Below are 24,443 nucleotides of genomic sequence, written 5' to 3'. Positions count from 1 at the left end.
AGTTGTTGAACAGGATTATTAAGCTGTTATGGCTATTAGCTGAGTAAAACCAGACAAAACATCAGCTAAAAATATATTGACCTATCTGGCACACCTTGTTCACCTAGTTGTCATTATTTTAATGACTTTACAATTGTTCCACCTTGTATGCTTAAATCCCCTTCAAATGCCATGTTTATTTAAATGAGGCCCTATTTTCCATTGAAAAGATTTTACGTGAGATGGAATCTTTCTGAAGTTTCCATTCGATAGTTTTCAGTTCTCTTTTCTTCAAAAATGAACCACAAAACCAGCTGGTAAATGGGTAATGGATGAATGATTTAGGATTTTAGCACACTGGATAGTGAACTGTAATTTTTGACAGGATAGGGGACATCTCAAATTACGTAATGTGGAATATTTGGGAAGTAGGATTCAGGAAGTAAGCTTTGCTTCATCACACTGACACCTCCTAGTCAGCATGTTTCCCAGCGTCAGTCAATACCACCCATCACGCCACATACCGTTGAGTCCCTGCGAAGCATATCCTCCCCTTTCCGATAGTAATGAGTTAGCATAGTGCGACATCTGACAGCGGGACGATACAGGGAGACCCAAAAAACACTGAGGGGTACCAAATCCTCTTCAATATGACTGACCGTCCTGACTTCACGACACATAACCCCTTCTCCTCTTCTTCTATCTCTGCCTCTTTCTTCTCTCCAGTGTTAACTGGACTGATTGGTCATATCAGACGCACGGTCAGAGCTGAAGCACAAAGACAGTGGGTGAGCTCTGTCTCCCATGGTGTGGATGCAAAGACACAAAGGTCCTTTCACTGCTCTGCTCAGCACTGTGACGGAGTGACTCTGAGAGCACTGCAGCTCCAGGGTGTATTCCAACTTATACAGGGTGTATTCCAAATTACTACGCCTCAATCCAAATGTCCAATAGCTTGCCTTCAGTGATAATGCATTTTCAAGGTTAAAAGAGTTCAAAACTACACATGTTTTAGCTCTGATGTCCCTTATGTGAGCTATTTTGAAAATACTGAGAACTGCCTCTGTTTAGGGAACTGCAATTGCTTATCTGTAAAACATGCTTACTTTACAGAACTCAGTGGCATTTAGCAGGCACACTGTTAAAAGAGGCAAGAAGCAGTGGCCATAGCAACCTCAATGGAGACACAACAAGCAGGGTTTTGTTTGTGGCTCTCTTGCTCACTTGAACGCTTGGACATACACATGCACCCACACACAGACACACACACAATCCTTCACACCCTGTGTGAATGGCAGTGGTGTCCTTGCATGGGCTATGTTTACAGGATGTTATCTGTCTCAGTGCCTGCCCCTCATCCCTCAGAGTGGGTTCCTGTTGGAATGCAGAGAGGGGATGGAGGAGTTCCAACGGGGGAGTGACGAGGGAGAGAGACAGAGAGAGAGACAGAGAAGAGAGAGAGAGACTACATATACATCCCAACACTAGGAGGCTGGTGCTCAGAGGCACAGTTGGACTGTTGGATAACTAGACTGCACCCCCCTGTATACTTTATTGGACTATCAGAGGTGAGTTTCTTCCTCTTTTCTTTATCGTGCTCCATTTTGTTTAACTATCTGGGCAGTTTGAATTTGCATCAAGGGTGTCAACTTTTATTTACCCAGATTTTCTATCATTTGACAAACTGAACTTGTTTGAGAAGTATAGGCTACCTCTGAGACATATGAAAAAGTGAGGAACTGGTTTTGAAAGATCCACTTTGTTTGTGCACTGACAAGGCAAACAGGTGAAATTCAAGTGCAATTTGAGATGCTGGGATACCATTGTTAACGGATGTGGTCTTGCTGGTATCTCATCACTCAAGGATGTGGTCTCAATAAGAGTTCTTTAGGCTTGTTTCTTCCCCCAGTAGAATGGAAAATAATCGGTAGAAATAAGATTTTATTCAGCACTCCTATGTTCAAAGGATTTGAGAGAAGTTGAGTGATATTGAAAAGAAGGCAAAATACCTCCTGTTGGTTACAAAAATAGTTTGGGGCTCGCCTTTTTCTTCCTCTTAATTGTACCCTTGGATTAGCATTCTCACAGTCAACTGTTTTTGTTTTACAAGTGAAGACTTGACATATCCTAAACCAGGACAATTTCTCAGTAAGTATTTTCCTTCACTATTATTTGTTATTAAAATGCTTTCAGTTCAATGTGGTGATGAGTCACAAGTGAATTCTACAAATTACATCAAAATTCCAATGATTTAATATACTCTTAACACCATTTTTTTGGACATTGTGTCATTTTAAAATGGGATAGCAATAACTGGTGATGTTAGCTTATTTAATAGGACTGACGTAATTAGTACAGTGGTAGACCTTGGGAAAGCATGTAAAATGACACCATTCATCTTGCAATCCAGCAATTACTGGTAAGCCCATGGTCTATGGGTGTACATATGAATCTGTATTTTGTGTTTTTCATGAAAATGTAAATGACTGATGCTACATTGTACATGGAGTTGCTGTGAATTCAATGACCCAATTGCATTTCAATTAACTTATATTTTAGTGTGTGGGAGAAAAGTGTGTTTTTCATTACAGAACAAGTGCAGTGGGGATTTTTTTTCCTTCTGGGTGTGCCTTTTTTCTGTAGTGGATATTGTCTCAGGGGAATGAGATGTGTGTGAGCTCATCTCTTTTGTGTATTTTACATTGAAAATCACATGTTCACAAAGAAAAATCCCCTTTTTTCCCAGGTTGTGGACATCTGTGTTTGATTTGGGTCTTGGCTATTGTTAGGCTTGTCAATTCAACTCCAAAAAGCCAGCACTGCAATGTTGCGCAACTCTCCACGTCATAAAGCGAGAGTACACACTTTTGATGTTTGCTCTGAGTTGCCATAAACATTCAGTATGTTTATTTTAAATCATGTTTTGAAGTGAGTCAGTGCCACCGAAGCTGTGATCGAGTCCTGTCATATACCTGAGACTCTGGGTGTGGCATGAAACTAGACTCTTGCATGTCCCAACATGTTCTCCATTAGTTTTTTTGCTGAGAGTAGCTTGTTCTATTTGACTCCAACTGTCTGATGTAATCTGTGTTAGACGCTGTTCTTGTTTTCTGTGTTGGATACAATCAGTGGTGGAAAAACTACCCAATTTTCATACTTAAGTAAAAGTAAAGATACCTTAATAGAAAATGACTCAAGTAAAAGTGAAAGTCACCTAGTAAAATACAACTTGAGTAAAAGTCTAAGTATTTGGTTTTTAAAAAATATGTAAGTATCAAAAGTAAATGTAATTGCTAAAATACACTTAAGTATCAAAAGTAAAAGTATAAATCATTTCAAATTCCTTGTATTAAGCAAGCCAGACGGCAGCATTTAACTTGTTTTTATCAGACATCATTTACAAATGCAGCATGTGTGTTTAGTGAGTCCGCCAGATCAGAGGCCGTAGGGATGACCAGGGATGTTCTATGACCAATTTCCTGTCCTGCATTCAAAATGTAACGAATACTTTTGGGTGTCAGAGAAAATGTATTGAATAAAAAGGACATTATGTTATTTAGGAATGTAGTACAGCAAAAGTAAACGTTGTCAAAAATATAAATAGTAGAGTACAAATACCCCCAAAAATGACATTCAAGTATTTTTACTTAAGTACTTTACACCACTGGAGGTGATGATGATCGAGTCATCTCCAACACAAACTTTTTCAAACTAATAGCTAGCTAATCCTTAGAAGAAGAAAAAAATACACAAAATCGGATATTGCTGCCTTAACAAATGTATTATTTCACCTCAACAAACCTCCACAAGAGCTTTATGGTTTGTTCCTCTTGTTTCTCTTTCAGACATCAACATAGTTGGAGAATCTTTGAAGACCTTGTTGGCCATTGTTACTTTGTGATAGACCCCTCAAAATGACCAGTGTGGCAGAATGGCTCGTGCAGAACAGAGGCAAGATCGAGAAGGGAGTGGAGATCATGGGACAGGCCTCCGCAGTCCTGGCAGCCACTGTGGGCCAGCTCCATCCCGTCCTTGAGGCTGTGTTCGTAGCCTCCTCTGAGATCCTCAGCAACCCTGAAGGGCAGGATGCCCGCTACCTGACTGAGCAGTTCAGCATGGTCAACCAGAAACTGGAAGGCATCCAGGCTGAGATCGAACAAATCGCCCTGGAGCTGCAGAGGACCTCCTTGAATAAGCAGAACTTTGACCGTGAGGCACAAATGCTCAGCCAGTACGAAAAGTTCCAGGACTTTGTCAACGCCAAGCCCAAGTTCAAAGAGAAGAAGATGGAGAAGTTCCTCAGCCATTATGAGAACACGGACACGGACTTGAACCTGGACGCGCTCTATAATGCCGTTACCGGGGACAATACCTCAGGTGACCCCATGTTGGAGACAGTGGTTTCCACAGAACAAAGGAGTAGAAGGGCGGTAGAAGATTTCTGCGCCAGGCTTAAGAAGCTCTTTGTGGTGGGCATCATTGCTGTCATGGGTTACGCCAGCCTCAAGGAAGGGGTTGTGGGGGATGAGATGGTGAAGAAGTGGCAGGAGCGTATGGAAGATGTTGAGAACCGCATGAAAGCAGCGGTGGACGATTGCACTGAAAACTTTGCGGATCAGGCCAAACTGGACATGGAACATCATCTTCAGGAGAAACCTGGCAGTGTTGACCTTGACTTCACCAAATCCCTATTAGACACCCTTATTAAGAAATTTGACTGGGTGAGCTGGTCTATCAGGGTCTTCAATGACAAGGAGCGCATTTTCTTTTTCAACTGGCTAGCTGGAAAGAAGTACCATGGAAGTAGAGGAGGAGCTAATTACTTTGATGTGTTGACCAAGAACAACATCAAAGTGGTGATCTCGTTCAGTGTTCAGCCTAAGCCTATCAACAAGGGTCAGATCCAGCAAGAGATTGAGGGGCAGAAACTGAAGGGGAACATGATGAATGTGGCTCAGGTCCTCAGCAGAAGTCTCCCCAACTGCTTGGTGCATGCTGTCAGCCACTATAAGGAAGTGGTGGAGTCCAACAACTTCCAAGAGGATTGTTATTACTATGGAAAACACAAAAAAGCTTACCTATGTGTTCATCCTGAGTAGCCTTTTGTTACACAGTGCAATGGAACATAGAGTAGTTATAATGGGGAAAACTACAAATACAATTCATGAATGTTTATAACTGAGTTTAGAGGTGTTTTTATTGATATCGCAAACCTAGCTGATGCTTTAGCTAGTGGTTGTGTAAAATGTAATCTCTTGTTACAGACTGCAACATTTTTATTTGTTTATTGGCCTTATAAATTTTTGTGTAGTTTGTGATAATTTAATCCAGGGGTGTCAAACACATGGCCTGCAGGGGCCAGATTTTTTGGGGGGAAACAATGGACAGTGGACTGTCTTATGCAAATTTCACGGCAAAGAAATATAACCAATTTTTAGTACGGCGCCTCTATCTCTTTGAAGACTGAATGCGGCCCCTTGGGCAAAATGAGTTTGGCACACCTGGTTTAAACTATCAGGATTTGTATATGTGTATGAATGGACATATATGAGACATTTTATGCCAGGCTGTGGCTATCTACTCAACAACAATGCCAACATATGAGAACTTAGTACTTCTTCCTACCAAAGAGAATAGTAAGATACCTTATTTTACCTGCATTCCAGTATTTCATGATGACCATACTGTAAATTAGCACACCAGCCAGCGTAATAATGTGTTATGTAAGCTTTCAGCAAACAACCATTTCTCCTCATCAATGTACTGAGGACTTACTCAAGCTCTGTTGGAAAATGCTGTTGATAGATGCATCACACTGTCCAAATCTATATCCTTACAACATTACATCTCTGTCTATATTCACACATTTGATATCCTTATAATTTCTCATGTTTATGGTCTTCTTTATTCATAATAAACCACAATATAAAGGACATTGTTATCGCTGGTCATCATTATGCAAGAGTACATTAGGAATTTTATGCAATAGTAAATTAGGACGATTATGTTCTATTTCTATCTGCAGCTGAAGAAATGTAAAAAACATGAGGGTACTGTATGTTAAAACGTTTAAGCAGAGGTAGGTACATGTAGTCATAAACATTGATACTGATAATATATGACAGTTTATTTACATTACCCCCTAAACAGTCATCAGCTCACACAATATAAACACAATTATCCTCAGCAAATGTTATAATAGTCTTGGTAAAATACTTGTGTCAGTTATTTGTCAAAGGAGTGTAATTTATTATAGTTTCTATGTTGACCAGGAAAATATGCTATCATTTGTTCAACAACTTGTCTAACCACCACCCAAGTTTAGCTTCTGTCGATGGGTGTGTCACTTTAACTGTAATATGAGACCAATAGGAAGAGAAAAACAGATCGGCTAAATCATTTGCTTTTCTTCCTCAAACTAAAGCGAATGAAAAGGTGAGTTTTTAGGCAACCGTAATTGCATATGAGTATTTAAAAGTGTCTTCAATAGGCTTACACAGTTCTGTCTATATTTTCCAAAAGTTATCGCAGCTGTTTTCATTAGTTGCGCAGTTCTTTAACGACGAGACTGGTCAAATTGGTCATGACTTTTTGAGATCCTACGATATCTTTGAAAACATTACTTTATCATGTAATGTGCGCATTTAAATAATAGCTTATGTTTTACTGTAAGTTGCGCAAAACACACAATGTAACTATGTGCACAACTTCTGTCAAAACAGTGGTTGGGCGTTGGTAGCCTAGAATCGGAGACATAATGTGCAGGCCTTCTCCAGGAAGTGTTTCTCGTGGCCATAATTATATATTGTCACGATACAAGTACTACTGCGGTGGCAACAGTGCTGAATTTAATCAATTGACATATTGTTGCAAGGCCTTATCATATTAATCCACGAGGTATACAGACTATATAGGGAGTTAAACAAGGTACTGAAATAAAGCAATTAGAGCCCTTGTTGAACGAGCTAATCGATGCATTTCCCATTAAGAGGCCACATGAACAGCTTTTAACAACAACAAGTGTAATATGATTTTCTCTTCTCGGCTTGCAAAGAGCTATGTCCATTTGTTAAATGCAGCCAGTCATGTCTGGTCAGTGTATATGTGGGCAAGCTTCACAGGATGATTTGGCCACCTCCCTCAACTAGTCCTCAATCGACAAAGATACTGTAGCTTACTGATTGTTTGGGCAACTCAAATGTTGCTATTTATTATTGCAGCTTTCAATGATTTGTATTTCATTTAGGACTCGAACCATGAAAAGAAGACACTATAAAATGTCTATCTTGATGGCCAGATATTAATATACAAATGGATCAGTTATGATGTTGACAATTATTAATTCAGTAGGCCTAACTGCTCCTCAGTGGACATCAGTTAATGTACATTTTAAGGTTGACTGGCCTGCTTGTTATTTGGTGAATTATTTGGCCTGAGATATGCCTCCCTTGTAGAGCTACAGCTATAGCACTTTTGAGTCTGTACCCACTGGGCACAGCTGTAAATTCAACGTCTATTCCACGTTGGTTCAACGTAATTTAATTTAAATGATGTGTAAACGACTATGATTCAACCTATGTGTTGGCTAGTGTCTAAGCCTAATTCTTGCACATCTGAAAATGTACCATCACTTTACCCTGGATAACTTGTCTGCTTTAGTGAAGTAGAGATACTTCACATACACTCAGACAATGAGACAACCCCTGGGAGTTAAGGTTTTAATGGAGAGCTGAAATGTCTAGTTTTTTTTAGCATGGCAGTGTGGATGGCTACATCAAATTAGATGGATGTTTTTCTATCCTAATGCATGACATTCCGCTTCCATCATTAAACTGGCTTCTAATGCAAATGTTGTATCAATGAGAGCTGTGTCTTTTTCAAAGCCATTTGCCCCATCTGTTTTATGATAGCTGCTGATCTAATAGTATCAGACCATCTGTTTATATTTAGTATGCTTGATTATACATTCTAATCAATTACATTGACAGGGCTGCCAACCTTTGAAGACATTTTGCTATGTGAATTTCATTGTCCCCTAACACAAGCCCTAGCCGTGGGGTCTGGGGGTCCTCCCCCATGAAAATTGTACTGTTTTAAAGCCCATTTCCTGCAATTCTACATATTTTGACATGGCTTAGGCCTAAGAGTAGAACATTTTTAAAAATGAAAACCACAGGTCAGGTGTATTCCGGAATCTTTGAACATTAAATGAACACTCAAAATTCAACGACTTTGTTACTTTTAGATTTTTGGGGTAGTTTGACACTTTATTCAGACGGTAATGAAATGAGATTGGGAGACAGGCACATTGGGAAAAACAGTGGGAAGGTTGGAAGCAGGGATTGATACCTGTTCCCAGGTGGAAAGTTGTATGTGACACGTGATGGGAGTGTTACCACAACACAAATGCTCTGCACAAGAAATTCTAATATTAATGGTTGAAGGCAGTGTGAAACCAAATCATAGATTGCAGTCTAGTTAAAGACACAACCATTTTGGATTTTGTCATTTGGGTGAACTCTTTCAAATAGGGCTGGAAGAAAATCCTGCTTGCACTCTAGGAGGGTTGGCAACTCCTGATCTATGTTTCCCAAGTGTTGGGTGTTTGAGAATGTTCTTGTTATAACAATTCATTTCTCAGTCAACCAACCTTTAAGAAAAATCTAATAGATATCAATATTCAGGTGGTTTAACCCTACTAGTTGACGATCATTGCCACAATCTTACTCTACCTATGTCAATGTAAATATGCCTTGTATACTGTTGTTTAGGGTAGCTCTTATTTTGTTTTACTGCAGAGCCCCAAGTTCCGCTCTACATGCCTCGGTTAGCTCCCTTGCCCCACCCCCCAGACATGCGGAGACTGCACCTAGTTTAACCTGTTATGGCTGCATCCCTTTGTTCTCAATTTCCGCCTGAAGACATATCCAAATCTAACTGCCTGTAGCTCAGCCCCAGAGGCAAGGATATGCATATTATTGGTATCATTTGAATGGAAACATTCTGAAGTTTGTGGAAATGTTAATTGAATGTAGGAGAATATAACACAGTAGATCTGGTGGAAGAAAAGAGAAAGAAAGAGCATACGTTTTCTGTTTTTATTGTTGTAGTATCATCTTTTGATGGATAACACAAGAGGGCAACTGTAGGTGTGCAAAGTTTCAGACTGATAACTTCAGGAATGGGTGAGCTACATGACATTTAGCATGAAGTCACCCAGGTGTCCCACACAAGTTGCCCAAATGTACCCAAGTGGCCGAATTGGTGAAATGACCTATAACTATATACAGCAGTGCAAATAACTATATACAACATATAAAACATTCTAAATTCTAACACACACACAGAAAAAAAAAAATCAAAAAAAGATTAGAAAATAAATATTTAAAAAAAAAAACAGTACACCCCTTGGAAGTCCTCGTCATAATATTTTGCTGCCTGTGCCATGTCCCATAGCAGTCTCTTTCTGATGTAAAGCAGAGGCAAACTGAACAAGTGGTGCATTTCATGTGACACAGAACACAACGACACCGCCATGCTGTGCCCTTTTGGCGCTGAGGCACAGTCATGCCTGCAGTAATGAACTGTGGCATATGAACACCACTGGGGGCAGAGGTAGAGCGGGCAGCTTGGCACCGGGGGCTCCCAGTCGGAGTCGCTATCACTGTGAAAGAAAACATAAAAAAAATATTTGTATTGTATGAGCCTTTTATCATCACATAAAATAAACAGATATGTATTGTATAGAGCAGAGGGAACAGTCACTAAGGAGTTCCATTCAACTCTGGCCATTGTTGTATGTATATATATATATATATATACACACACACACCCAAACAAACCAACACACACACAAACAAACTACACATTTCATTGCAAAAAAAAATAATATTTTTTATATATAATATATATATATTTTTATATTTCATAAAACGGCATTAGCACTTACCCGTCCAGAAGTACGTCCTGTCCTTGCATAAACAGCTCCTCAGTTCGTTTGAATCATAACACTCCAAGATTCCTCAAACAAAAAAAACAATGACGTTTGGCTGTGTTGCAAACATCCAGAGGAATGCACTGAAACCCACCATGACTAGATAAACGATTGTTTACAGGGGCGAATCACGCCCAATGCTCCGTAAAAAATTGTTAGAGATGGAATTCACGCCACAATCGTTTTACAAAATGTTTCGATTTAGGCTATAAAAATGGATTTTATCAAAGAAACGGCACTTCATTTGATCAATGGGACACTCAGGAAGAGAAATAAGAGCAAGATATCAGAATGTAAAGTCATAATTTTACCTTCAGATGTGAATGTGTAAAAACTGTCATGGCGGAAAATGTTTCTGTTCTTGATTGCTTTTCTCAAACAAAAGCATGGGATTTGTTCTCTGTAATAGCTATTTTAAATTGGAAAACGTAGTTTGATTACCAAGATTCTAATCTTTTGAAGGGTGTAAGACACTTGCATTTTCAAGAATGTTTAATGTTACGAAGTTGTATTTTTAGTTGTCACTCTGAAATTCCCCCTGATGTTGGTCCAGCAGGTATATTTCACTGGGGATCGCAGCCATAACAGCCTGTCTCATCGTCACTCAATGCCTAGGTTTACCTCCACTGTACTCGCACCCTGCCATGCCCTTGTCTGTGCATTATGCCCTGAATCTATCCTACCACGCCCAGAGGTCTGCTCCTTTTACTCTCTGTTCCGAATGCACTAGACGACCAGTTCTTATAGCCTTTAGCCTTATCCTACTCCTCCTCTGTTCCTCTGGTGATGTAGAGGTTAACCCAGGCCCTGTGTGTCCCCAGGCGCTCTCATTTGTTGACTTCTGTAACCGGAAACGCCTTGGGTTCATGCATGTTAACATCCGAAGCCTCCTCAGTTTGCTTTGTTCACTGCTTTAGATCACACCGCCAACCCTGATGTCCTAGCCTTGTCTGAATCGTGGTTTAGGAAGGCCACCAATAATTCTGAAATTTCCAACCCCAATTACAACATTTTCCGTCAAGATAGAACTGCTAAAGGGGGGGGGGGGGGGGGGGGGGTTAGCCTGCAGAGTTCTGTCCTACTATCCAGATCTATGCCCAAACAGTTTGAGCTACTACTTTTAAAAATCCATCTCTCCAGAAATAAGTCTCTCACTGTTGCCGCTTGTTATAGACGCCCCTCAGCTCCCAGCTGTGCCCTGGACTCCATATGTGAATTGATTGACCCCCATTTATCTTCATAGTTCATACTGTTAGGTGACCTAACTGTTGTCCGGACCTCTGGCAGTCTCTATGCCACAGGGTTTAATTCTCGGCGACTCTTTTCTCTGTATATATCAATGATGTCACTCTTGCTGTGGGTGATTCTCTGATCCACCTCTATGCAGACGACACCATTTTGTATACATCTGGCCCTTCTTTGGACACTGTGTTAACAAACCTGCAAAAGAGCTTCAATGCCATACAACACTCATTCCGTGGCCTCCAACTGCTCTTAAACGCTAGTAAAACTAAATGCATGCACTTCAACCGATCGCTGCCCGCCCGCCTAGTATCACTACTCTGGACGGTTCTGACTTACAATATGTGGACAACTATAAATACCTAGGTGTCTGGCTAGACTGTTACCTCTCCTTGAAGACTCGCATTAAGCATCTCCAATCCAAAGTTAGAAGCGGCTTCCTATTTCGCAACAAAGCCTCCTTCTCTCCTGCTGCCAAACATACCCTCGTAAAACTGTATCCTGCCGATCCTTGACTTCGGCGATGTCATTTACAAAATAGCCTCCAACACTCTACTCAGACTGCATCCAATTTGCTATCACAGTGCCATCCGTTTTGTCACCAAAGTCCCATATACTACCCACCATTGCGACCTGTATGCTCTCGTTGGTTGGTCCTCGCTACATATTCGTCGCCAAACCCACAGGCTCCAGGTCATCTATAAGTCTTTGCTAGGTAAAGCGCCGCTTTATCTTAGCTCACTGGTCACCATAGCAACACCCACACGTAGCACACGCCCCAGCAGGTATATTTCACTGGTCATCCCCAAAGCCAATACCTATATGGCCGCCTTTCCTTCCAGTTCTCTGCTGCCAATGACTGAAACAAATTTCAAAAATCACTGATGTTGTAGACTTATCTCCCTCACTAACTACAAGCATCGGCTTGTCAGAGCAGCTTTCCGGTCGCTGCAGCTGTACACAGCCCATCTGTAAATAGCCCATCCAACCAACTACCTACCTCATCCCCATATTTTTTTCTTTTTTTTCCCTGCTCTTTTGCACACCAGTATTTATATCAGTATTTATACTTGCACATCCTCATCTGCACATCTATCACTCCAGTGTTCATTGCTAAATTGTAATTACTTTGCCACCATGGCCTATTTATTGCCTTACCTCATTAATTCATTTCCACACACTATATACAGATTTTATTTTGTGTTATTGACTGCACAATAGTAAAATGTGAAAAATTATATTTGAGGCCTGGAGTATTTAACATCCAATGCTTATTTGTGACTTATTCAAAACTGTCCATTAATGGCTGCAAAAATACATAGCCTCATCATTAATTTTCAGACATAGGCATATCAGATTTCAAATGTGTGATTACACTGTCAAAATTGGAAGAAGTGGAATAATAAAAATAAGCATGGGGAATAAGTGTCATTGTTGACAAGCACACTAATTACCTTATATTTTACCCCATTGTTAAGAATTACAATTATTCCACTGATCAGGCTAAATTAAATAGATAAAATCTCCTGAATACAAGATTACATAAATCTGCCCCTACACCCTCCCTAATCAAATAATTGGTATATTTATTGCCCCCCCCCCCCCCCCCCTTTTCTTGAATCAAACTTTTGAGTTCACAATCTGACCAAAAAGGTCACCCTACCAAACTTCCCTGCTAAAACAAGGGGACTTTTGCAAGTGCGGATTACATCTACTTTAGTATGTGCTGTCAAACGGCTGCATTCTGCAATAGAGCTCGCCAGTTTATAGTCCTAAAACCCGGAAATTAGTTACCTCTAGTTCGTTCAGCTATGGGGGAAAAAAATGTAGTTTTGAATAAACGCCCCAAATAAGGTCTGAGGTTAACACAGGCTTATGAGATGAGATCTTATACGTTTTGTCTTATGAGATAATAGCAGTCAGTTGACATGACCTTTTTATGAATTAATTTGTTAAAAATTCTCAAAAAGTGACGTTAGCTGAGGAACATTATCTCATAGAACAAAACGTGTAAGGTCTCCTCAGTCTTTGTTTACCACAGACCTTATTTTTGGCATTTCTACAAAAACCCTATAAAAACTTCATTCATCTTTCCCATAGGCTTTGTCCAACTAACCATGGCGGAGTGCCCACAAAAATACAGCATTACTATTTCTCTCTATAGGGACGGGAATAACAGCAACATTTTATATTTTTTAAATTTAACTAGGCATGTCAGTTAAGAACAAATTCTTATTTACAATGACGACCTACCCAAGCCTAACCCGGACGACGCTGGATCAATTGTGGGCCGCCCTATGGGACTCCCAATCACGTCCGGTTGTGATACAGCCTGGAATCGCACCAGAGTCTGTAGTGACGCCTCTAGCACTGGGATGCAGTGCGTTAGACCGCTGCACAAATCGGGAGCCCAAACAAAGCCTCATTTTATTGGCAACATTGTACATAAAACAGCGCTACCGTGCTGCTCTTTTTACAGTTTTATAAACTCAGCTGAGAACTTTCTCTCTCTCCTTTCAACTCCGCTCTCATCTTGAGGAGCGTTTCTTTAAAATGCTCATCCAGTCCCCTTGATCCTTTACATAACAAGACCCATCAAAGGCTTCAATGTGCCGCAGCTCACAGTGCTATGGCAAGACAATGGACGGATTCGATTATGCTGAGCCGTCACGCCATCGGGCGAAAGCGGGGAAGGAGGAGCGCCATTCTCAAATCAAAGAATAATCTGTGGCGCTCTGTCGTTTTGTCGACAAGACAGCATGGTGCCTCATCTAGAAATCTCTTTTCCATAAAATAAATGTCAGAAAATGTTCAAATATTTTTCATTGGGAAGGCAGATAAAGCCTTTTGTTTATCAAAAGCAATCACTTTTGCATGGGAAAACACAGGACCCTACTAATTACTACACGTGCTTAATTCATTTTGAGCCGACTTAACCCTGGGCTTTGAACGGGGCACCTGTCCCAAGCCCGGAAGGCATCCTGATTCCAAATGCAATCAACTTTCAGCCTATGCAAAACACGGCTACCTGCGCACCCAGGCGAGATGAATCCCCTCAATGATAGAGGTTCCTCTTGTGATGTTAAATTTAGACGCATGGTTTCTACTGCTCCTACAGTTTTGCTTCGGTACTGTAGTTTAGCTGATACCCAGCCCAGAAAGACAATTTTCCATACACTGCCACATTTTTTTGTTTTTTGTATTTTATTTAACCAGGCAAGTCAGTTAAGAACAAATTCTTATTTACAATGACGGCCTACCCCGGCTAAACCCTCCCCTAATCCGGATAGCGCTGGGCCAATTGTGTGCCGCCCTATGGGACTCTATCACGGCCGGGATGTGATACCGCCCAGTATCGAACCAGGGTCTGTAGTGATGCCTCAAACACTGCGATGCAGTGCCTTAGACAGCTGTGCCATCACCATTGTACACAAAACATCCATTAAATTATAATTTTTTTTTTGCTGAGGCCAATTATTATTATTTATTTTTTACTCAGCCGAAGTTATGAACATTTTTATATTCATCCAATGTCTGCCATGGGTTTGTATGACGTCGACACTGCTCCCTGTGCGCATGTGATGTTTGTCCGTATAAACGGGATGCCACCTCGATATTAACGGTCCATGAATCGACGTATGTGAACTTGAGTAGGTTTATCTTGAAAACAACGGTCGGACATCTTGGACACATTCTTCAGTTCTTATTATACCTCAGTGGCACAGATTCTCCATTTTCAAAACAATTTGTAGCACAGTTGAAATGTTAGCGCACTAACTAATTTAAAAAATAAAATCTGTACTTTTCAATGCGAGATGTGTGGTGTGAGAAGAGGGTCAAATGCGTGAGAGTTGTCAGCTTTGGCTGTATTGAGATTGTTCTAGAGTTCTTGGATTTTCTTAGACCAATCTGTTTTAGTAGTCGCCGTTGTCTACGGCCATAAAGACTGTGCCTCCCTTGACAGCTGTAGATGTAGGTGATAGATCAGGTTGAGAAATGAGGGTGACATCTTCCCTGATCTTTTGCAGTGTAAACCCCCTTGGGCCAGACCTCAGCAGCAGAGAAAGGCAGACTGAGACGCTGACAGAATAGTTTCCGTTGTCTAGTTGCTGTGGTTACTTGCATTTTTGTGGAAAATGCACTCCTGCTCAGCAAGTTTAATCTCCAACAGACAGTTTATCACTCCCAAACTCTCCATGGCATTGACTGGACTGGCTGAGCGAGCAACCGTGGTGGGGATGGTGGTGGTAGTTGAAGGGCCAAAGGAGAATGGATTAGGTTTTTATTTTTAAACTGTGAGCTTATAACATTGTACTTTGACCTGAAAGTAATTTCATGCCAGTTGTCAAATACAATTTGCAATGATTTATTGCAGCAGAGGTGTATACGTTATACAGTATATTACTTTTTTTTTTTTAAATGCGGCATAATAAATGTTCTGTCACTACTTCTGTAACAAACAATGATAGTATTTAATCTAAAATGGCCTCCAGGCTGAAATTAGTCTTAATTCCTGCTTGTATTATGTTATTCCAATGCTAGATACTGCATGTGATTTCTTCAAATGTACACTTACAATCCACCACCCCTTCAGTCATAGTCTGCTCTAGTGCATCATAGTGTTTGAAGTTACTAATTGGCTTCCTGCTTGCTGTGCATACTTCAAACCGTATTTCAGATCTTCATTGGTTGGTTGTTTTTTCCTAATTTGGCACTTTGTTGATGTGATATACAACACACTTGAATTGAGTGTATAATGCAGACAGTAAACGGTAAATACTTAAAACATTTCTATACCATAAAACCATTAAAACACTGCCTTGAAGTACACATTTCAAACTCCATAGAGTATCTACCCCTACGTGTCTTCCCTCACTTGTGAATTCTCTTTGCATTGTTCCCTCATTGCTCACTTTGATTGTCCAGCTGTAATCCCAGCAGGCTTTGCTTGTGTACTGCAATTTACACTGCTCCCTCTCTCTCTTTCTTTATCAGTTCTCACTGTGAGGCCAGCAGGGATTCACTCTAGTTGAGAGTGTGAGCAAGGAAGCAGGCCACCGTCCAACAATACCTGAACAGCTCTACGTAAGTTCAGATACTAATATTCTATAGGGAGGTAGGTAATCAACTATATGGGCCTAATTGTTAAGACTTTGGTATTGCTGTTGAACATTTCCTCCATTTTAACTAAGGGCTTGAACTGGGGGATGATTGGTTGTCTATATTTTAAATGGATCTTCAATAATGCTTTAGTTAAGTGTCAGTAGAAAGGTTTCTGTCTTTGTCAAGAGTCATTCTATAGACCAGCGTTTCACAAACTCAGTGCTGCCCCAGGACTGACTTTGGTAAACTCTGCTATTATTAAGTGTCAGTTTAGTCGAGTCATTCTGTAGACTTTATCATGTCTAATGTAAATAAAAGAGTTCAAACATCCTTTTGACCATGTCCTTATGCTCTTTTATTTTCAGATGTTATACTGTTATTTGTTGTGCACTGAATAATAACAATACCAGCAAAGATGGCCGGCCAGCTACAGAAGATCGTAGCAGAGAAGAAGAACGTGGTAGAGACTGTAATGGAAGTGTTTGAACAGGGAGCTGAGGTGGTGGCCAGTATCGCAGGTGACCTCTTCCCTGTTTTCGCCATCGCTGCTCCCATCGTGAAATTGGCCCTGGACAATGTGGAGAGCAAGGAAGCTGCGTTCATGAAGGAGCAGTTCCAGAAAGTTCGTGAACGCCTGGAGGTGGTTTCAGAGGAGATGCAGCGTATTAACGAGGAGATCAAGAAGAGCGGAGCAGACGCTGCCTACTTTTCTGTAGAGGAGAACATCTCCAACCAGTTCCGCAAGTACATGGACATCCTCAATGCCAAACCCAAGTTTCGTGAGGTCAAGAAGAAGCTTTTCATGGAGCATTTTGTCAAAACAGGTGGCGACAAAAACCTACACACCCTCTATAGTGCCGTGACGGGAGACAACTTCTCTGGAGAGTCAGTGTTGGAAATTACTCTTAACTATGAAGAGAAAAGTCGACGCGCAATGGAAGACTTCTGTGCCAGGTTGAAGAAACTCTTTTGCATAGGCCTCATCGCTCTGATGGGCTACACCGCTCTAAAGGACTGCGATGACGAAGAGAAGCTTCTTCAAGACTGGGGTGAAAAGATGAAGGATGTACAGGTGAAAATGAATGCTGTCATTGAGGACTGCATCACCAGCTTCCCCAAGCAGTCTGAACTGGATTCCCGGAGGTTGGTTAGGGACCATTCTGACCTGAGCAACCAGCAGCTGGCAGACGCCATTTTGGAGAAGCTGAAAAGAAAGTATGACTGGGTGTGCTGGTCTGTCCGTATATTCAGCTCCCCTTCGGGCCTGTTCTCCAACAAAAAAGACATCCAGTGCCCCACAGGAAAAAATCGCTTTCAGGTGCCAGCGACAGACGAGAAGCTGAACGTCATGGTCTCCTACAGTGCCTCGCCCGAGCCTCTGAACAAGGCCCACATCCAGCAGCTGATCCAGGGTCAGAAGAAACTCACCGTAGTGGGTACAGCTGAGCTCCTGTTTGAGCAGTTGCCAGGTCCATGTGCAGTCCACACGGTCAAGACTTGCAAAGACCTGGCCTGTGTCTGGAGCTTTGCCGAAGAGCTACACTACTGGGAGGAGCACAAGAACTTCTATGTTTGTGTTCACTACAATTGACTTTTTCTTACTTAAAAATGAATTAATAATTAGCCTTAGCTCCCAATGTTATATTCAGTCCAATTTGATCTTTACACTAAGACTGACATTGCCAAGTACTTTCTCTCTTTCTCAGTTGAGTTCTGATCCCCAGCTATACTAATGAGGAGGAACATAGGCTAACATTTATTATAAGGCATGATACTTACCAAAGACTGTTTTACCTGTTAATCTATTCTTTGTAATGTTTTTCTTTTATGTATGCCCCCTACTAAAATAGTGTAAATAAAATCTGCTTGACATGTTCAAATAAACCACACATAATAACTGTGATAGTCATGATCTATGCCTCTGAGAATCTAAATTAATCTTTGTGTCTTGATACATGTTCTATATTGACCAAATCACATAATGTTTATGAAGTGTGTAAATATAAAAGCCTAATGTTTGTAAAAAGAAATCCCTCAAGTTTGCATAACTAGAATTGCATTTTCCCTCTTTTTATATGTAAAAAAACAAAAAAACACCTTTGACTCATTTTCAGCTGCTGCAATTTACATTCATATGACACAGTAGAGGCTGCCGAGGGGATGACGTCTCATAGAAAGGGCTGGAACGGCGCGAACGGAATATTCCATTCCAGCCATTACCACAAGCCTGTTTTCCCCAATTAAGGTGCCACCAACCTCCTGTGATATGACAACAACTCAACTGACATTGTGTTTTGTTATTCCTGTCTCTGTTATTTTGGGACACACTGCTTCAGTGAACCTGCTCCCATTCCATGTGATTGGATCAATCAACCCACTACAAAGGCATGTTAAGACATATTATTGCTGTGAAGATGTGCTCATGAATGCCTAGCATAGATACGCTCGTCACATCTTTACCTGTTGTGATGTGCAACAGAAATGTTGGTATCACAGGTCATCTCGACTCAGTCCATAGTTCCACAACCCTATGAACTATTTACATTTAGTATCATAATGTTTAACCCATTCCACTTTCCATGCATTCACTGTAGTTTGCAACTTTTATTTTCTGAGGGATTTTAATACTTTTATGGGTGCTTCACATTGGTGGTGGATGAGGTGAGTTGTTGTCATCGTAAACACACACACCCTCCTTACAGCGCTTGGAGCATCTGGAAAGGGGCTATATACAGTACCAGTTTTGACTGGTACTGTAAATGCAATAAATTAATGATTATGAAGTGGTGGTTTGACGTCTATGGCCTGTGTATTACAAACTAGCCATTGGCAATAACTTAAACCCTTTTAAAGGGGATGAAAAGAACACAATTCATTGCACCCCCTTAAACTAAGTAATAAGGACTACATATTCAACATTATAAACTGGGTGGTTTGTGCCCTGAATGCTGATTGGCTGACAGCTATAGCATATCAGACAGTATACCACGGGTATGACAAAACATACATCTTTACTGCTCTAATTACATTGAGAACCAGTTTATAATAGCAATAAGGCACCTCAAGGGTTGGTGGTATATGGCCAATATACCATGGGGGCTGTGTCCAGGCACTGTGGGCTGTGTCCAGGCACTCCGCTTTGCCTCATGCATAAAAACAGCCCTTAGCTGTGGTATATTGGCCATATACTGCACCCCCTCGGGCCTTATTGCATAATTTTAAGCCATATCTATATTACTTTGTCAACATATGAGTATCTGAGCCCTAAACAACACAAATTATAATATAATTAATCTACAAGGCGCTTTCATCTCTTCATACAGAGTAGCATGTTTGTGTGGTTTTCTTTAGATAATGAGGGGAGTAACATGTTCAAGATGTTTTCTCTGATCTAAAAGGAATTATTTTGTTCTAGTATCTCTATCAATATGCCTTACTTTTATCACACAAATTACTGTCAAATAAAAACAAAGATGGATATTACTATGTTAAAATAAATGATCTTGATTTATTTGGTTTGCTGTCTTTGGTCACCACAGTATAGCATGTTTGAGGAAAGGGCTGATACTGCACTGGAGGATTGCTTCAATCTGCATGTAAGGTGAGGAGTTACAGATCGGAAAAATGAATTGTACTCAATGTTATATATATATATTCAATGACATCATAGCAAAACAATCAGAGTCACAGGGTAGAGCTATCTGAGGGACAGAAGCTGTGGCCATGCCATTATAGTTTGAAAACACCCAACGTGCTCTGTAAGCCATGTGGCTTTAATATCTTAGGCACAGAACTTGCACATCCCCTCTTTGGAAAGAGCAGGGTCAAAACTATTCTCACGATGAATAAACTGATAGAAATGTTTCTGTTTTGTTGATAAAAATGATGTGTTCTACATGAAAATTAGACTATATATTTAGGAAACTGTATTGGAGTTTTCTTCTGTTTGACCAAGCTCACACCACAATTTGTACTCTCAAATCTACAGTGACTGTATAAAACATTAGGAACACAACCTCTTTCCATAACATAAACTGACCATGTGTCTCCAGGTGAAAGCTATGATCCCTTATTGATGTCACCTGTTAATTCCACTTCTGTCAGTGTAGACGAAGGGGAGAAGACAGGTTAAAGAACGATTTGTAAGCGTCTAGACAATTGAGACATGGATTGTTTGTGTGCCATTCAGTGGGTGAATGGGCAAGACAAAATATTTAAGTGCCTTTGAATAGGGTATGGTAGTAGGTGCCAGGCGCACCGGTTTGAGTGTGTCAAAAACTGCAACGCTGCTGGGGTTTTCATGCATGACAGTTATCCATGTGTATCAAGGATGGTCCACCACCCAAATGACATCCAGACAACTTGACACAACTGTGGGAAGCATTGGAGTCAACATGGGCCAGCATCCTTGTGGAACGCTTTTGACGCCTTGTAGTCCATGCTGCGATGAATTAAGGCTGTTCTGAGGGGAAATGGGGGTGCAACTCAATATTAGGAAGGTGTTCCTAATGTTTTGTACACTCAACCCACGGTTGTGGTAGACTGGAAGCAACACCACTTCAGGTCTCAGGGGATGTGAAGTTATTGCACAGTGGCTACTACTAGCCCACCAGCTAGCTAGTTCACATCTTCCTAGCATAACTATGAAACGAATGTATCATAAACTGTTATGTTACATAAACTACTATATCTATAGTGCAATAACCAACTCACATCAAATATGTTTTACTTTCTATGTTTAATATTTGAAAAACCTGTGAAGCAAGGTTGTTAAAGTAAATTAAAACTGAAACTAAAATAAAAACAACAATTGGAAAAAACAATTTAGTAAACTGAAATAAAATAATTAAGAAAAACATTTGAAAAACTTAAACTTTAGTGAAACTTATCTTTAACTGCAAGACAAATAAAAAATAAAGTACAAACCATCATCAATTATGTTTAGCTGTAATTGTTTTCCTTCTCAAATGGGGTCATCCAATTTTTTTTCTGATGGGGTTTTCAAGCTTCTGAATCTGGCTGATAAATGCTGCCAGTAGATGGCGATGTTTCAAATAGGCCTAGCTTGTGCATCACTATCACTAGCTATCAGTAGCTAACAGGGAAGAAATCCTAGGGCGATCGCTGACTGTGAGCCTGAACAATGGTGGCAGCAAAAGGTAAAGCCCTGTATGAGATTGTTTTGAGTTCATTTCAGAAAAAGACAAAAGCAAATGTATTGTAGTGTCAGCAGCATGTGTGGAACAGAGATAAATTGGAAAACCCAACCAACCTCAAAGTTCACCTGAACAGCGGCCACAAAGAATCATACAAACAATTTCAGGATAAAGACAAGGTGAGACAGCCACCAGTTATTAGTAGATGCACGTCAACGGCATTGCTAGGACAACCAACTTTAGCGGTTTGCATGAAAAGAGCAGAAATATGGCAACCTAATTTAATTGAGTAAAAAAAAAAGAGAGGCAGCACTGGTTAATTTATTCATCCAGTCTGGCAAGTCCACGAGACTGTGCGATGAACCAGCCTTCAGAAAATTCAACCAATCACTTGATCCCAAATGTAAAACTCCTGTCGTTGCTAGAGTGAATGGGTTGATTGCTTTGCAAATGGACGCATAGGACATACAAGAAGAGAAGATCACGTGGCAAACATAGTCAAGGCTATCAAGCTGTTACAGAACAGGCAAGAGAATACCCATGACCAACATCAACCAGAGCTAGCAATAGCTTTGAACTGCGCAACAGAAATGTTTGAATCTGAGTGGAGAAACGACAATTATCATTTTAAATCCACGTCATATTAAGATTGATTCATAATTTACACATAATCAAACCTATGCCTTGACCTTATGTATTATTGATCCCCAGTGGCAAGAAGTGACATCCCCAGAAAACACAAACTATAGGCCTACGACACATGAATGGCTCCTAACCTCCCACACATAAGGTTATTTTCTGTCCCTAACACTAAAACTGAAAATAAATAATAAATAACAAAATAGAAATTATTTTATTAAACTCAAACTAAATAAAAACTAATAAATCCAAGTCTGAAAACCAACTGAAACTGAATTTCTAATATATTTTTTAAAACTCATAGTAAATCACAAAACTATAATAACCTTGCTGTGAAGTTTCTTTTCAGTAAAACATTTCAATGATTAAGCATGGGTATAAATAGTCTCTAAAATTCAACAATGCTTCACAGCATCATTGACATTTTTGGCAAGATATTGGCCAAATCAGAGACAGACTTGCAGACAGGCTAATAATGAACACATATTAAGACATTAGGTCATTAAATTATTTGTTAGGTATGTGTCAGAACCTGACAGTTTGGGTAAATGCCAAATGGGCTGGTCCATCTTAAGCCAGTGGGCCTGTCTAAATGGGGGGAATTGTGCAGAATGATCATTATTTGTTTAATGTAATAATATCATGATGGAGATTCTGGAGCACCTCAGGGTTCTGTTGAAGGCCCATCTCTTTCCCCTCTGAATCCTGGTTAATTTATCTTTTACCTGTTAAGTAATTTTGACTATTCTCTATTGATCAGACTTGACTTTTTGTCCTAGCAGTCTAGAGACCGTTTTGTGTCTACCTCTAGACTCATTGTTCATTTCTTCTTGTCATAAACCATCTGAAATCGAGAACAGTGTTGATTAGACTGACTTAATGCCTGCCTTTTGATTTCAGTGTCCATATTGTGACACCATGGTCATCGCTACTTCAACAACTTTTTGAACAATCTGAATTTAATTGTGACGCAATATTCTGCGGACATCTGCATTTCTTTTTGGTTTAAATTCTTTAAGTAACAATGGGATGGGCAACTCCAGTCCTCGGGGGCCAGAGTGATGCATTTTTCCCCCGTCCCTAGCAAACACAACTGATTAAACTAATTGCATTCTAAACTGAATATCATGATTAGCTGATTATTGGAGTCAGGTGTGTTAGCTGGGTCAAAAGTCTGACACCGATCAGGCCCCTGAGGTCTGGAGTTGCCCATCCCTGACCTAACACAAAGTGGCCTCTGCATTCATGGGATGGCTCCACTCTCAGGCTAGACTTTGTCTATATTCAAGAGGGGGCTGACCATGCTAGACTGGTGAATAGGCTGAGAGATGCTTTCAATCAGACCAAAATTACTCTTCCATGAATATGATTTGTCCACACAGTCCATAATTGAGCCGGCCCATCAGGTGACCTCAGGAACGCAGAAAAACATCACGAGGCAACGAAAACATGTGTACGCCATGCAGGGATACATTGTGCTGGCACTTATCACCTTAACGTCACCCTGTCTCTTGTTTAATCTTGTCTCCTTGGAAATAACTGAATGGTTATCAGATGGTGGGCTCTAGAAATTCACTGGCAGCATCACAAGGCCCTCACAGAGGTACTGCATAGAGAAACTAGGAAGTTAAGGCTTTCTGAGATATATCACAAGGTTATGAGACTAAGTACAGCCAAGTTTAAACACTTTGCAGAGAATATATTGAATTTTCATTATGAGGAACCTGACAGTCTCTTTATGTAAGGAGGAATACAGATAATCCCTCTGAGAAGCTTCAAAGGGAACTGATTTAAATGTAAGTTTACCTAAGTTACAGTCTATCCTTTGAACATTACAACATGCTTGCAGAATATAGAGTCATTTTCCTCCAATCCTTCATTGATTGGGGTCTTTTTTTCGCTCTCTTTTTCTGCCAATGCTTCTTTGAGGTAGTAAGATTGTTGGGGGCAAAATGAAGTGCAGCATGTTTTCTGCACAAGGTCCATACATTTTCAGGCTTGCAACTGTTGTTGTCATCAAACTTAAAATGTGATTTAACTCTGCACACCTGAGTTGAAAAGGATTGAAGATCTTCAGAGTTTGAGTGTTATGATTTGCACATGTAACATTTTATTTCACTTGTGAAATCATGTTGAACCATGTGATTTTGGAACACTTCACATGTGATGATATTTCACATGAAATACCCAGTAAAATATTGCTTGAGTAAAAGTATTTGGTTTTAAATATACGTAGGTATCAAAAGTAAATGGAATTGCTCAAATGTACTTAAGTATAAAAAGTAAAAGTATAAATAATTAAAAATTCCTTTTATTAAGCAAACGGCACA

The 24,443-nt window shown here is 40.3% G+C and overlaps 2 protein-coding genes across 3 annotated transcripts; both read left to right on the top strand.

The window, feature by feature from the left end:
• The first annotated feature begins 1,347 nt into the window (after positions 1-1,347).
• LOC110514995 (protein rapunzel) lies at positions 1,348-18,230 on the top strand. 2 transcript variants are annotated; one of them, XM_036972913.1, is made up of 3 exons: positions 1,348-1,547; positions 16,211-16,300; positions 16,684-18,230. In XM_036972913.1, the coding sequence occupies exon 3, from the start codon at positions 16,734-16,736 to the stop codon at positions 17,907-17,909; it is 1,176 nt and encodes a 391-aa protein (XP_036828808.1). In that variant the 5' UTR covers positions 1,348-1,547; positions 16,211-16,300; positions 16,684-16,733; the 3' UTR covers positions 17,910-18,230. The 2 variants fall into 2 exon arrangements, with proteins under 2 accessions (XP_036828808.1, XP_021449751.1); XM_021594076.2 differs by lacking the exon at positions 1,348-1,547 and adding an exon at positions 6,259-6,414.
• Positions 1,632-5,912, top strand: LOC110514973. The gene is made up of 2 exons (XM_021594071.2): positions 1,632-2,127; positions 3,825-5,912. Exon 2 carries the CDS (start codon positions 3,894-3,896, stop codon positions 5,076-5,078), a length of 1,185 nt encoding a protein of 394 aa, XP_021449746.1. The 5' UTR covers positions 1,632-2,127; positions 3,825-3,893; the 3' UTR covers positions 5,079-5,912.
• Positions 18,231-24,443: the final 6,213 nt, after the last annotated feature.

The sequence above is a fragment of the Oncorhynchus mykiss genome, chromosome 3, assembly GCF_013265735.2.
Source record: "Oncorhynchus mykiss isolate Arlee chromosome 3, USDA_OmykA_1.1, whole genome shotgun sequence".
Taxonomy (NCBI): Eukaryota; Metazoa; Chordata; class Actinopteri; order Salmoniformes; family Salmonidae; genus Oncorhynchus; species Oncorhynchus mykiss.
Note: the sequence above shows the minus strand (reverse complement) of the source record. Positions and strands in the feature narration are given on the sequence as shown.